At 35.8% G+C, this 15,539-nt stretch overlaps 1 protein-coding gene across 1 annotated transcript in view; it reads left to right on the top strand.

Moving 5' to 3' along the window:
* LOC144443162 (gonadotropin-releasing hormone receptor-like) overlaps nucleotides 1-13,857 on the top strand; it is a 37,585-nt gene extending 23,728 nt beyond the window's left edge. The window contains exons 2-3 of the mRNA XM_078132528.1: nucleotides 7,053-7,248; nucleotides 13,403-13,857. Coding sequence (XP_077988654.1) covers nucleotides 7,053-7,248; nucleotides 13,403-13,857 — 651 coding nt within the window. The remainder of the gene's footprint in view (nucleotides 1-7,052; nucleotides 7,249-13,402) is intronic.
* Nucleotides 13,858-15,539: the final 1,682 nt, after the last annotated feature.

Raw genomic sequence — 15,539 nt, 5'->3', positions numbered from 1 at the left:
ATTGTTGAAGCTCAAGACGAATAACGCGATAGCAAATACTTTGAAAACGTCTCCTTTGAGTGAAGATTTTATCTGCAGAGACTTCTAGGGCCCTTCGGTCTCTATCTGGTTACTTCTCAATTTAGCTTCATGTACATAATATCTTAGTGGAGAATTCTGTAAGTTCGCTATAAATACAAAACTGTATATTTTGCAACTTAGAAACCTTTCAAGGTGCATTTCTATATCTACATTGTAACATTACATTCTAGCAAGATTGCGAGAACTCTATACACCATAAACTCTGTCTCTAACAGTGTCAAATAAACAATAATTATCTAAAGAAGATGTCGTTCCCTGTGGGGAAGGAGAAAATCCTTTACGGAAGCATGTTTACAGTATAAGCAGCCTCTGGATTTTCTATGATGTCTGCAAAACTTCGAGATATATAATTTTAAAAAGTGAATGGGTTTGATGCGCAGTCGATGCTTTGAAGTACATTCATATTTCATTTAGATATATTCAAAACATGTGCTTATGTCTATCCCATTAGGAATTTTAAGCAATCGTGTTACAACCGATCTTGAAGGAAAGTGTGTGTTTTGAGACTATTTATTCGTAAAGGATCAGGGTAGAATAGCAATTAATAATATTGATGTGACGCCTAGATTATATTGCAATGCCTCTCAAGTTGTACATAATGCCAGATGTTCATGTTAGATAAGTATGGAATCAAAGCATGCATAAATAATGTATCCGTACATTGTGTCGTTATATTTCTAGTATCATACGCCTTACAGATAAAATTGCCAGGTATAAGTGATATGGGTCTTAGTTGATTGCCAATCAGACCACTGTCTCCCTTTGTCACAAAAACTGCGTACAGAATGAATGAATGAATGAATGAATGAATGAATGAATGAATGAATGAATGAAATTTATTTCACCAGATGACAAAAATAAGCTACACTTTCAAAGAGACATATGATACAAATATACAAAATGAATACAAAAGACGTCTTCAAAAATGAAGAATCCGTAAGTCGCTTTTGAAACATTCGATACAATGCATAGGATTTGAATATGCATGTATTTAGTGTGTTCATGTGATAGGATTCACCTGTTAAACTCATGCGGAATTTGATATAAATGTACACAAGTTAATAACATCACAATCAGCCATCCTGATAATTAGTAATATTGGCATAGTGTCGGGAGGAGTGTGTGTTTAATAGAGTGGTGAATTTTTCAGAGTTGTAATTTTATGTAATATCCATATAACAAATTTGCAATAACCTTGTAATTACCTTGTCGAACCTGCATTTTGTGCACTGATCGCATTCTTTTTGGTATGCCTGTACGGTACATTTACTTATGGAGACTGTGATTTATTTGTTTAAAGCGTGATTGTATCTGATAATGCCTACTTTTGACATGAGTTTGATAACCGTTGCTCCAATACTAAACTCTTAACATGATGTGTCATTGCTATACATCTCAACAATGTTGGTATAGTAAATCAATTGTGTGAGAAACATTTCAGTATATCTATTTGAGGAAATTATTACAAAATTCATACATCTTCATGCGTTCGACCTTTAAATCGGACTTGACTGATGCTATATCAACCCTTCATGTTTTTCTTCTTGTTTTGCATTGTGGTGTTATACATATTTATTTCTCAGTTGTTTGTGCTTTTGACTCATATGATCTCCTTTATTCGTTCTTATGTATTTCTGTAACCCTCATTCGGGGATAGACGGAGGTATGTTTCGTTATTGGAATAAAGAAAGACTTGCTAACTTGATATAATGATAGTTGATGTAGCTTATGGTTTTAATGAGAAATTTGCAGAATTAAAACCATAAGCTAATAGTAATTTCAGTAATAGATCTTTCCAACATTTGCCATGATGGTCCTATATTCCTGTCTATGTGTACCTTGGGGGTATACTTGGTTAATCATAGAGCACTGCTGCTTTCCGTGATGTTTTAACAATACGAAAAACATCCTAGAATACCAAGGGAAAAAGCTCTTAAGAAATTGTACTATGAGGTGATCATACACCCAATTTGGGCGTGGGCGCTGTATTCTCAATTTCCTGTTTGCAGTCTGGACTGGCCTATTAATCTGTATCTAAAGAATGCACATTCAAATTCCATAACAGTTGGTACCTATATCTACCATAACAAAGAGCACATGTCCTATACAGCCAGTTGGCCTAGTTTTTAGTGTTAATGAGTAACTTGCATGATTAATGAATTCTGGTAATTACACTATATGTTAAGAATGCAAGTTTCAAATTCAATATAATTTGACGCAGACATCAACCATAACAAAGCACATATATCCTATAAAGCATGTTGGCATAGTTTTTATTTGTAATGATTAATGTCCGTAATTTATTATTTTCGGTAATTAGGCTATATCTTAATAATAATGCATTCCAACAATGTATGTAGGAGCAAAAACCTATGGTTTGCCCTTATGGGAGGCATTCAGTTTAAATATGGTCAATAAGATACGCCTTCATCACTCAGGAAATGCTAATAAGACAATATTATACTATATGGACAATTTTGAGAATTAAAAGGCATTATACAGGACTAATGAACCATGGGTAGGGTGGACAGATCAACCCCTTAACTATGTTCAGGGTTAGAGGCTTGAAAATTTGTCTGAACACAAATATTTATGATTGTTTATTGAAAGATAAAAAGCACTTTGGAGTCGTAAATAAGTATGTTCAGCTATTGCTATATGCTGTCCAAAGCAAGGTCCTGCACAGAACAATGAGTGGAGAACACGTTTCAACTCGGCTTTTCTTTTCAATCTCGCGTAATGTAACATATTTATAAATAACTCTCAAGAACCCAAAGTTTACAAATATGTCTATCTCTTAGAGTGTTGTTCCCCTTTAAGATTGTACTTATTTACCACTTCTCAAATATTCAAAATCAAATGCATCTAGCAATAGTTCCCATTTGTCTACCGAGTCAAGTTCATTATCTCGGTACCAGTCTATGAACGGATGTAATATATATCGTTCAAAAAGGTGAGGTAGCCTCATTTAGAACTAATCACATTTACTCGGTTAAATTCTGTGTTCTTCATTGTCCATTAAAACCACAAATTTAACCCCACTCTTTTTCATGAAGTAGAAATGGAAGCAAACTAGATAACACAACTAATCAGACGCTTTATTGAGTTTATAAAATTCAATTTGACAGGTAGTGTATATCTGCTTCAGTCTGAAGTGATTCAGGAAGGAAGAGTAAAAATAGCACACATTAACAAAGAGAATCTGGCAAAAGAAATCCACTTTGATGTAAACATTTTGAAAATAAAGGAAATCATCATCAGTAGTCGTTCAAGATCCATCTAAATAATAGGTGATACTAAATTTTCTTGATAACGCGCACAGTGTTTTTGGTTCAATCTCTTGTGGTTTCAGCCGGCCGTCTAAACCAACATGCGATTGAGTTTTCACAATCAAATGTCCCAGTGGTCTCTTTACATACCTTGTTGTCATAACAAAGCCGACAATACTAGGCTATTATGTGCAAGTTTACAACTAAAGCATTTGTGTTCATAACTTAAATACTTACAATTTCTCTACGTATATATCATATGACATTTTCTCCCTCGAGGGAATGTTCAAGTTGTCCAGTAAATTCAGTCGGCGAAAAATGCGCTTAAAACAACCACCCACCCCACCCCCGGTGTACATGAGATGACATTTATATATAATATGACAAATATATATGACAGTCATTGCAAAAGCGTACAGCCCATGATACATCGTGACAGCCAGTCAAAGCAAACTTGTTGTTACTTTGACAACAACCTTTCGACTGAAGTATTATCACACAATGTTTATTTTCATGTGTAGCATCAGTCTATCAAACGGATGTTACCCTAGGGGCGTTATATTACAAATGCATTAAAACGACATCTGCAAACTGTGCCATATGTTGAATATGTATGAAAACAACTTGTGATGATGTCAATTACAAGTAATGAAGAAAAGGGCGAAAGATTAGGTGACTGAACGACTAACTACCATAGCAGTAACTGAGAATCCTGCTCTTACAGTTTGTTTTAAACATAGGTATTTATAACTTGGGATCAACAAATAGAATTCAGAGTTAAGATTGAATGTTAAATTTAAGATTGACTCTCTATTTTAAGATATGAAGATATCTCAATTCACAGGTTGTATAGTCAAGTGCAATAAAAGAAAAAGTTAGAACAGAAGTGTCTTTTAGACGTTCGGAGGTCGAATATCACAGCTGATGTTATCCATTTTAGTATCCACTTCATGATCAATAGTTTCTGAAGACGATTGTCAAAAAGATTCAAGGGTTTATACATACAACGCTTTCTTTCTAATAAATTACTAAACTTAGCTTCTTGACTTATAGATAGTTAATACCTATTGCCTGGTTATGAGGGCACTAGTAGACATCTATTAACCCAAAGGCTGTTATGTAGCAACTATATCCCTCGTCTGGAAATAGTTGCTACTTAGCGGTAGGGTGGGAAATATGACGTCTACTCGTGCTTTCCTAGCCAGGCAATAAGTGTATAATAACACATGACATTTTCGGGCAAGTACTCTTTCCAGAGTCAAAGCAAATCACCGTTAGAACTTCCGTGCTAGTGTAATAGTGCCCTGGGGAAAATTTAAACAAATATTCCCTCTATATGCACATTGAGGTCACTATTGGCCAATAGTCCATACCACGTGATACGATCTAAGCCAATCACTGAAGGCTGTATAAAAACGATGTGTTATCATTCGAGACAGCTGCTCGGTATAAACATCAAGCCATGTCGGCGAGTGGTACTTTTTTTGTCAGCTTACTTTGACCTTTGATATATTTTAAATCCACGTATTTCCTGTCTCGTAAAGGAAACAGTCATGATTTGTGCTTTCCAAGCATAGTAGTCCATGTGCTATCATGAATTACACCCCCAAGCGTAGTAGTCCATGCCTACGTACTGTTATGAATTGATCGTGCCTCGAGCTCAAGACCATAAAAAGAGGTTTTCAATTTTCCTGATAACAATGGACAAGCTCAGGGTGTAGGGGGAAATTGCTCTGGTTTGAAAAAGTTGCCTAGGTAACCAGTCTGTTATTTCGATCATTCACAAATAACACAACGAATAATAACGTAGCTGCCAAATCATTTGTAATAGTGAACAAAAATGATAGCTTAGAGGTCAGATGCAAGAGTTTTTACCAATCGCTTTATACAAACTACAAATACAGTATTTTGGATTAGTTACAATAGTATTATAGTGTATGTTCTACAATCGCTGAAATGCCATGCTAATTTTTACCGAGGTGACTCGATGTCACATGCGTAAATGGTTCGCATTTAGACAAATTGATTGTACTATTTTCTATCTAATTCCATCAAGAATATCTCTTTAGTCGACTCTACTTTGGCTGCCGTGTCTTTTTATGTAGTGTGTATCGCAATAATATATATGTGATTCTGCATGAGTCAAAATCAGAAAAGTTAAGTTTGCTGATGAGGAGTGTACCAATCTTTCAATTTTGTAAAACTACATCAAACATGAAAAAAACAAATAGGGTGAAAATATTTAAGAAAAGTTTAATACCATTATGACAGTAAAAAGGTTGTTGGTGTATCTGATTGTTGGTTGAATGCATGAGTGACCTCTGGGGTGAGGGAGTCCTTGGGGTTTTCCCTCTGGCAGATCGGGAGTTTTTTGCTTCTATTTTTAAGGCAATGTTTAGGTTATTCATAGCCTTTGAGGTAATATTTCTAAGCTTCGAAAAGCTAACGTAAATGCAAGTTTTAAATGAGTTTCCCCATGTCACATAAAAATGGGCCCGTAACATTGGAATATGGGCATTAATATTACATGTTTAGTAAAGTCACCGATATGTTAGAGAACTTTAGGTGGTCATACCTATAATAGAAACTGGACTCTGATGAAATATGGTGATTTGTAGTGTCAATAACATGTAGTGTCCAAAATAGAAAGTGTATTAATCCCTTCTGACAAGTTCATACTGACGAGTAGAACAATTTAGATTAACTTCTTTTATAAACTATCTATGAAGATTACCATTACGAAACCTTCAAGTTCACTTTTGCCCCAAAGTGCAATATCAGTGAAGCATTGATTGTGAAACAGCCAAGCATTTACATGACATGTTCTGTAATTGGTGTGGTAGCTAGGTAATACATTTATATTTATATGTATAGCATAGTTATGTTTGAACTAATAAGTAATATTAAAGAATTCATGTAAGAAACAGGGACAAGAACAAATATTTACATGTACCACATTTCAGACAAGGCAATATGCCATTGTAGAAAAGGATTTTTTTCTTCCATCACAATCCAAAACACAATGACCCCCCTCCCCATCCACAATTTTCAAAACAGCATGACCCCCCCCCCCCTACTGCCAATTTCAAAAACAGGGTGACCCCCTACCAATTTGGTATTTTAATGACTGCAACAGGTTCCAAAAGTACAAACATCTAATTAGAGATATCCTCTTATCAGATTCTTGGTAGTACATGTAAATTAATCATATAATAAGCAAGCCCCAGTATTCAAATCTATTGGATATATGTACCATGATTTCATCGATTTATCCACTTTAGTGAGGTAAAAATCAGTATACGAGATGCAATAGATAACATGCCTCCTATTTTATGAATATAATCAATATGCAAATTGGTCAGTATTATGAAAGCCACATCCATCGTGTCTATTTATGATATGACAGACAGACAGACAGACAGACAGACAGACAGACAGACAGACAGACAGACAGACAGGCATCGCTATCTCAAAATATCATCGTTAAGGAGGTAAGAATGCCCCTTTGTTCAATCCGAATGATTATCAGGAATGCTCACTAACTAGTAATCCAATACATGCTTGATTTTACTCTGTTAGCTTGCTAATCGCAATACTTACATTTTTATGAGATGGATGGTTGACAATGAAATCATTTACAAATATCTTTATTATTCCATCATTGGAATACTTCTCTAACAACCTCTTATGATTTTTTAATAGATTTTAATTTTCCGAGTGATTAGGGGAGCACCGGACTTCGCACAATGTGTGGTCGACGGACTGTATACTGCAGACTGGCAAGAACAGCTGTACACAATGGTCGTCTTTCTGGTGACATATGCTTTCCCATTAGTTATCATGATCAGTGCTTATTTGGCTATATTTATACTTATACACAAGAAGTCAAGCGAGAGAGGTAAGAAACTTTCATCTCGTCTATGCGGGCTCAATCATAAGGAATACTATTGTGTATGTCACCAGGCAAGCAATGTATGTTGTACTGTAAAAGGTTCGTATTCAGACACTCACACATAATACACACAGACACACACACACGCAGACACACACACACACACACGCACGCACGCACGCACACACGTACGTACGTACGTACATGCAATACATACGATACCTACATACACACATACATACATACATACATACATACATACATACACATACATACATACATACAAACATACATACATACATACATACATACATACATACATACATACATACATACTTGCATGTCCATTTTTCCATAGCCACAGACGTGAAAACAAGAAACCAAGTGAGTTTGATTTATTTTTCAATATAGTCACCCAAATCTTGTGGAATCGTCAAGTTCGCGACTCATTGAGATCGTTAAACAGAAGAATGTGTTAAAAGTACATAAATTTCGACAGTTACCTTTTATTTCTTCCGTCCAATCGCTAAACCCCGTTAACTTACATGCACTTATTTAAAATATGACATTTAATGTCTTGTACACATTTATGTGGAAACATGGATGTCGATTCTAAACTTCTACTACCGAAATATACTGATGATTTGCTTACATTATTTGTAAAAAGCCACATAGTGATATTTGAAGGCAATTTTCATGGATTCAAATTATTGTGCATAATTTATTGCTCTCTTCTCAAATAAATAGCCAGAGAGTAAATTTGAAAGGTTAGAGACCAACAACGCCTCGAAAGGGGAGAATCATGAATGGGCAATTAAGCACAGGGCTCTCATTAATCGCCGCCATTACTTCATAAACTTTATGGTTCCGCTTTCTATATATCTCACCTCAAAGTATGAAGTCTACAGTTGCAATTTATTTTGACCTATATATGTACTTTCGTTACATATTTCATAGGCAAGGAATACATCCGTGTAGGTAATGAATCGAATCTAGAAAACAGCTTCTCCCGGGTGTTACAAACGGAAGCTTCTTTATCAAATACATTTAACAATCAAACATATACAACTTCTTGTATCAGTGATGTGAAGAAACAAGATCCCATGAAGATTGAAGATCCCATGACTCTAATATACTATAATAGCTTAAGACGAATAGTGGTATGTGACCAGGGAGTAAATTTACGAAGCTTTTTTATGTCTTATTAATAAGAGACGTCAGGTAAATTGTCTCAGTGCAGGCGTACTAATGACAATATTATTCTCAAATGACCCCAAAATAGCGATTCTTATAAACAGGTAGGATGAACTTTAACCTTTGTAGTGATATAATGACGTTGTGTAATTCATCATGCTGGAACCTTATCTGCTTAATATCTTAAGATGAATTTAGTACATTGTATTAGTTTAATAGACAGCGTAAATGGCTAGCCCTATAAACACTTAAAATGGTAACCTACTAAGTACACCGGACATAATCTTACAATCATAACATTGCAGAACACATTTCGAGCTCTACTATATCTTTCTTAAACCCGGAGACACTAAACAGCAAGGGATAGATTCCACATAACATTGTCGACAGTTGCTGATATTTATGATTCAGTATAATGCAAAGTGACATGTTTTCTTCCTTTAAATTTGGTGCAGCCCATTATTTACTAATCAGTTACAAACGCGTAGCAAGTGTATAGTTAGGACACTATATATAACTTGACCAGAGCTTATAAACATAATAACTATATTCAAATGAGTTTCTATGGCAATAAATGAATGAAAGTCCAAAATTCTGAATGTAATCTAGAATAAATTTCAAACGTAAGTGGAATATCTGATAACTCTGGTTGCAACTGGAAGATTTAGAAATATGCACACTTATTAAAGTCACGTAACCTGTCTTGAAACAATACATATTTATCTACTTAAATACATCAGTGAAATTCATTTTTGTTATCATATTCACATGGATTTGAGCCGTGAAAGGAGTATACAACCATCCATATCCTCGAATATGCATTTCCTTTACATTTTTTGTCAACAATAATTTCTGGGAATGTCCGAAAATAATGTCATGGAATTGTTCATTAGTTTGCTTTAATGTATTATAGATTATATTATAACATTACCAATTCCAGTGAATTTTGTGCCGTCATCACTGTACATTATTACTGATAATGTACTCCGTTATTGGGCATCGCGGCCCCGGAACGAGCATAACAATACAAGCTTATTTGTTCTGTTTCTTCATACGACTGGGTATTTTTCGAAATGTATGTTGTTACTTATGATTGTCATTTCCACTGTTTAAAAATACAACGCATTCATGAAACAAATTTGTGTTCACAGCAGTTCATTGAAGTGTATATGTGTGTGTACGTGTACGTACAGTACCGTGTGTCGCTATGATTAGTATTCAGCTTCCGGGCCGAACATGGCAGACGATGTTCAGCGCTGTGTATATTATACGTTGTTTTGCGTTTCTCGGTCTACAAATTCACTGGAATTGCAAAACTATAAAATAATAACAATAATGTACGCCCTCCCAGTCCATAATGTACTCAAGCAAACTTTGCACTCCATAATGGGCTCGGCTGTCGCCACGCCCATTATGTCGTTCAAAGTTTGCTTTCGTCCATTATGGGCTGGGAGGGCGTACATTATTGTTTAAATAACGGATTTACAAAGGTCATGCAACAACAAAATACAATGATGATTAAATGAACAACATTTTAGAAATATTTATTCAGTTTTGATAGTTTTATAAGCTGAAATACAAAATCTGCCTAACACTGGATAAGTATATGTTGTCGAAAGCGGGATTAACTAACGGCCAACTTTCCATCAGAATGTGGATCAATGCAGCAACGAGAAATTATACATCACTCGATGACAGGACAGACTAATACAACTTATATAAATTCTCAACAGGATTATGCGATAAAGATTATGTTCCATCAATTGGCGATGTTTATCTGTTTATGTGCTTAAATTAGTTTACCTTTCCTGTCGGTAAACACTCATTACATAAATAAGGAAATAGAACAGAAAAATCATACGTACGAAATGCCCTAATGTATAAAACATGCCACACACATTAAAAATCAACATAAACTCGAAGATTTTAAAATAGACATTATGTGTGTGTCAATATACTTGCACAAGTCGATGGTTTATTTTCAATCTTTATTTTAATAAACATTTGAACAAAAAAAATGTTTGTTTTTTCTTCTGTGTGAAGTAGTCACCTGAGTGAGTGATTGCGAAACAGCGGTGAGATCGCGTATGGAGACTACTAGACTAGGAAAGAATTAAAAGCAGTTGATCTCATTTTCCTTCTTAAAATTTGAAATGAAGAATAAATTCAAAATTTGAAGATGACGAGACAAAAAGAATCTACCAAGGGACTAGTGCCAGTCTAATGTGTCACACATGATTCCCATCACTGCGTTGTCCTGCCTTTTTTACCTTCCGTAAGGAAGGTTTTATATTGGGATGAAAAGTCTGTCTGTGTCTGTCTGTCTGTGTGTCTGTATCACCATTTTCTAAAAAAACGACTGGCTCAAGTCAAACGAAATTTGGTGCACATATTTGTTAGGGTAATGGCTAGAACTGATCAGATTTTGTTAAACATCCTATGAATATTAATGAGCAATTTATGTAATTTAAATTTTCCCTAAATTTGGTTATAAATCGCATGGCACAACTGAAACTGTTGGAAATTCTTGTTAAATAAATCTTTTGATACTGAGGAGCGAGTTTGCTGCCAGAACGCATTGCATTTGTTAACATAATCAAGAGAAAAATAAATGCAGTTAGGTTGGGCTCTGTATTCAGTGCTTGAATTGGGTCAATTTTTCTCCAATTTCCCGACGTTGATTGGCTTCGTTCTAGACAGTTCAAAGTATTCGGGTTGATTGTATTAACAGGTATGTATATCAAAATATATATCGATAAGTTTCTATCCAGATTTGATTTTTAGATTTCGAGAAACCAGGTGAATTTGAGAGCCATGGAAATTCACTTCATTATGATGACATGCATCGCGAAATTCTGACCCGAGTGTTACATAAGATGTTGCTGTAAACGAGTTGTATAGAATCGAAGTATAGACCTGTATCATGCTTACCATGAAGTATGTAAACTTTCCGATGCGTATCAGCGATGTTCCGAGGGTTTGTTTTTGTTTGTTATTTGCCATGGAAACGAGTGTGTATCCCGGGTATGTACGTTAGGGGATCGCGAAGGCCAAGTGAAGTCGAGGACGGCAAGCTTTCCTGTACTGAGAATAGCTAGAAAGCATTTAAACAACGTTTTCAACGACTAACTTTTACTGGGGCTTCAAAAATCACAGATATCGAGCTAAATTTCTTGCATAATTCATGAAATTGTCAGTTGCGTTAATTTGACCTGATCGCACATCACGTCATATCACGTCACGTCACGTCACGTCACGTCACGTACATACGTGTAGTTCTACTAATACTATGCCATTGAATTGTACACTCTAGTGTTATGCGGTAAACTATCGACAGTGACGGGCATTTTCTTTTCGTATACTTGAAATTTCATCTTTTCCACTGGTTGTGAAGACATGGCTTTTCTGTTTATTTTCAGAATAGTCGCAAGACTAGAAAACACTGCATTCAACTCCAGTTTATGCAGCTTCCAACTTTCTTTTCCAAGTTTGGAATTTTAATGTAATATTCAAATTTGATATAGATAATACTGTGAATCCATCAAAGAATGGCCACTCTAATGACAAATAGTAAAATGCATTGATGTACATTGGGCATAACAATTATAGATTCATGATACTAAATAAAAGTTCATTATGTTAAAATGATACCAATAAGCAATCCTAACATTTGTTCTGTATGCATGGGTAAATGTATGTATGTATGTGTGTATATCTCTGTAAATTTGAATAATTTCATTTCAAAAGCCATTACACCTGTTCCACTATATATTTAGACTGATATCACAAAGTCCTTCCGGATTTCTTATAGTTTGGCACACCTTTTTGCTAATTGAGGGGTATATCATGTACTATGACCAAGACTTTTGCATTCCAAAAATTATTGTGTGTAGGAACAAAAAACTCAAAACTACCGTTACGGAAGGCATTAAGTTTAAATCTGAATTAGATAAACTCAAATCTACAATTAATTTGACCTAACAAGAGCTAAAATTAGATATATCTCAAACTTATACAAAATATTTTAACTATTATATTGTATTTAGACAGACAGACAGACAGACAGACAGACAGACAGACAGACAGACAGACAGACAGACAGACAGACAGACAGACAGACAGACAGACAGACAGACAGACAGAAACAAAAACAGGGGCAGAGTCAGAGACATACAGACAGACATAGAGTCTCAAGCTTCCTCATCAGCAATGTACATTGTAGCGGGATATATTCGATGTTTACATTATTAGTATCAAAGCGGAGTTCAACAGCTCCGCTTGTACACAAATCAAAGTACAAGCCTGAAATGTACACCTAATCATTGTAAATTTCACTTGACAGTGACACCTTTACAGTCCATAGCGTGTAGGTTTTAGTTACTGCAACTGTCCCTTGCGAAATAATATTCTAGTTTTATGATTAAATTTAATGAAACTGCTCCCAGAATGTCATACAAATCACGAAATGTACTTCCTTAATAGTTACCTACATCTGCTCAGAAGCCCATAAAAATGACCACTGATGGTTTTTTGTTATCTAAACTGTAGCTTTCTACAGGTACCTATAATGACTTTTTAAGGGATATCGTCCAAATTTGAATGTTTGTTCTTAAGAATGTCTACGAAATGAAACATGTTGTTTTTTACTAGTACGAGTGACAAATGTGGGATAAGAGACCCGATACACAGACCAAATGAATAGCACTATGGTGTAATTGTTTGGTGCACCTAAGGTTGTCGTTGACATCGTAGCATCGTAGCACTGCTATGTGGAGATGTTACATTAAATTTAGTACATATATCAATATAACTACAGTGATACTATTATAGCAGTTATTGGCTAAATAAGTATGTGTCTCGGGTTCTGGTTGACCAGTGCAATTTTAATAAAATAAATACATGTACACTTTCAAATTTAACTTTCAAAGTGACAGCTTGTTAAACTCTCTTTTCTTTTCTATTACAGATGACATCGACAAGGTGTCAAAGATACGTCATACTCGATCACTACTTTTCCTTAAAGCAAAAGTTCGTACTCTACGAATGACAATCTTAATTGTTCTAGGGTTTGTCATCAACTGGACGCCATACTACATTATGGTAATCTGGTATATGTTTTTCGACTACCAATTAATACCCCACGTGGCATTTGAGGTGGTTTGGTTATTTGGAATGTCAAATTCGATGCTAAATCCAGTCGTGTACGGCATATCAAACCTACGGTTCTGTAGGAAACGGAAAACGTCTTATACCGTGGGCCTACGGTCTCACAACTTCGATCGCAAGTGTTCAACAGCTCCGCAATCTGCTGGGCACTCAAACTCGAGCAACAAAAATTCAGTGCTGATGTTAGCAACTACCAGACGAATGTCATACATACATGCTCAAAGAGCAAATTATTACTCAAAGGACCGGAAATAGATACGTCATGGGGGAAAAGGCAATGACGTCACCACACATGTTAGCTTTTCGATGATTAAAGGTACGACGAGGAGAGTTTTTTAAAGAGCCCAGGTTGTTATTTGGAAAACTTAGCAGGTCACAGAATATCATGTGTACTGTACATTCTATCTACATATACATAGACACACCTTGTCATTTAACAAGATGACTTTACATACTTCGCATCAAAAGAACAGGAATATCCCTGTTAGATAGACATGTCGCCCCGTTAACCAAACATGTATAGGTACTGAAGAAGACAACACCACGTGCAAAGACAGAAATCATCACACCGCGGCTGGAGTCGTTGTTCACGCATCTACAAAACTGTTAGAGTGTGTTCCTTTAATTAAAAGTGTATTGAAACGAATAACCGAAGTATTGTGACGGCTGGGCTTTTGCATAAACTAGGGTTTCTACACATTATATATATCATTACTCAAATTCCTCTGATTTTTACGAGGACATATATTTATAAAGTATCAGAACAGTGGAAAGCGTGTGTACTTTAAATCTAGAAGGCTTTCACAGGTAGTAAAGCTATAAGTGTTGATTAGTTTGGCTGTTTGCTACGTCATACCACAGTCTCACACAACTTGATCATGTAAACGTTATTTTAATCATACCACAGAGTATGTTCGTTCACATCCTTTACCGGATGAGTATGCAGATTCAATGCATGTACGCAATTTTGGGGAGCGCTCAATTAGGATAGAAGTGCGCCCCCTCTCCCCTGTCCGTCAACTTGACATTCTTGTTAACCTCGTTACATTGATCAGTTACTCATTCGATACCCATCAGTGTGGTCATATCAATCAAATTTACTGTGTGGCCAGTGCTGTCACCGGAAAGTAAAGATGAATATTTGGATGTTTAAACATGTTTAGTACACCTCGACGTTCTTACACAAACTGTCATTGGTCAGAATGGAATCACATGATCTTCTTTAAATAGACTATTGCCGCGCGGTGATATTGTCCGCGCGTGCACAGAGACAAATCAAATGCCCAGCACTATAACCCTCTGGATTTATTTCAACCGTTGCGCATGTTTATCCAATGTTGCGCGCTCGAGATGACAAAGTAACAGTGAGACACACAAGCTTATTTCTTGCAAATTACAGATTAGCTGTGGGGACACTCGAGCTCCTCCTAATAATGCAGGCCATGTCCATATTCGATGCTTATCTGCAAGTACAATTCGAAATGCATCATCAAAGGGAACCTTTCTATCGATGACGAATGTGGATGGATTCGAATGAAGAGTAGCTATATGAATGATTGGATGAATGAGTGGAGTGTAATAAAATTAATAACACATGCGCTCGGGCAATATCACAATTTAATGCGTGCCTTCGGCCTGGCACTCTTCACCAAATTTTTGATGATGCCCTCGCATTCGGCTTTGGCATCATCAAATTTTTGGTAAAAAGTACCAACCCTTGTGCAGGCAATAAATTGTGATATATGTTTTATTATTTAACCAATCTACCAAGTCTATTGTAATAGTAGTAGTGTGCGTGTTGCTACTGTTTATACATCTCGACAGCACTGATTGTATTTATCTCGACATAAAACCCTACATAAAACCCTACCGCCAGTCTCACACAACTTGATTGTATTTATCTGGACATAAAACCCTACCGCCAGTCTCACACAACT

Source organism: Glandiceps talaboti, chromosome 12 (genome assembly GCF_964340395.1).
Source record: "Glandiceps talaboti chromosome 12, keGlaTala1.1, whole genome shotgun sequence".
Lineage (NCBI taxonomy): Eukaryota > Metazoa > Hemichordata > Enteropneusta > Spengelidae > Glandiceps > Glandiceps talaboti.
This window is presented reverse-complemented; position numbering and strand designations above follow the sequence as displayed.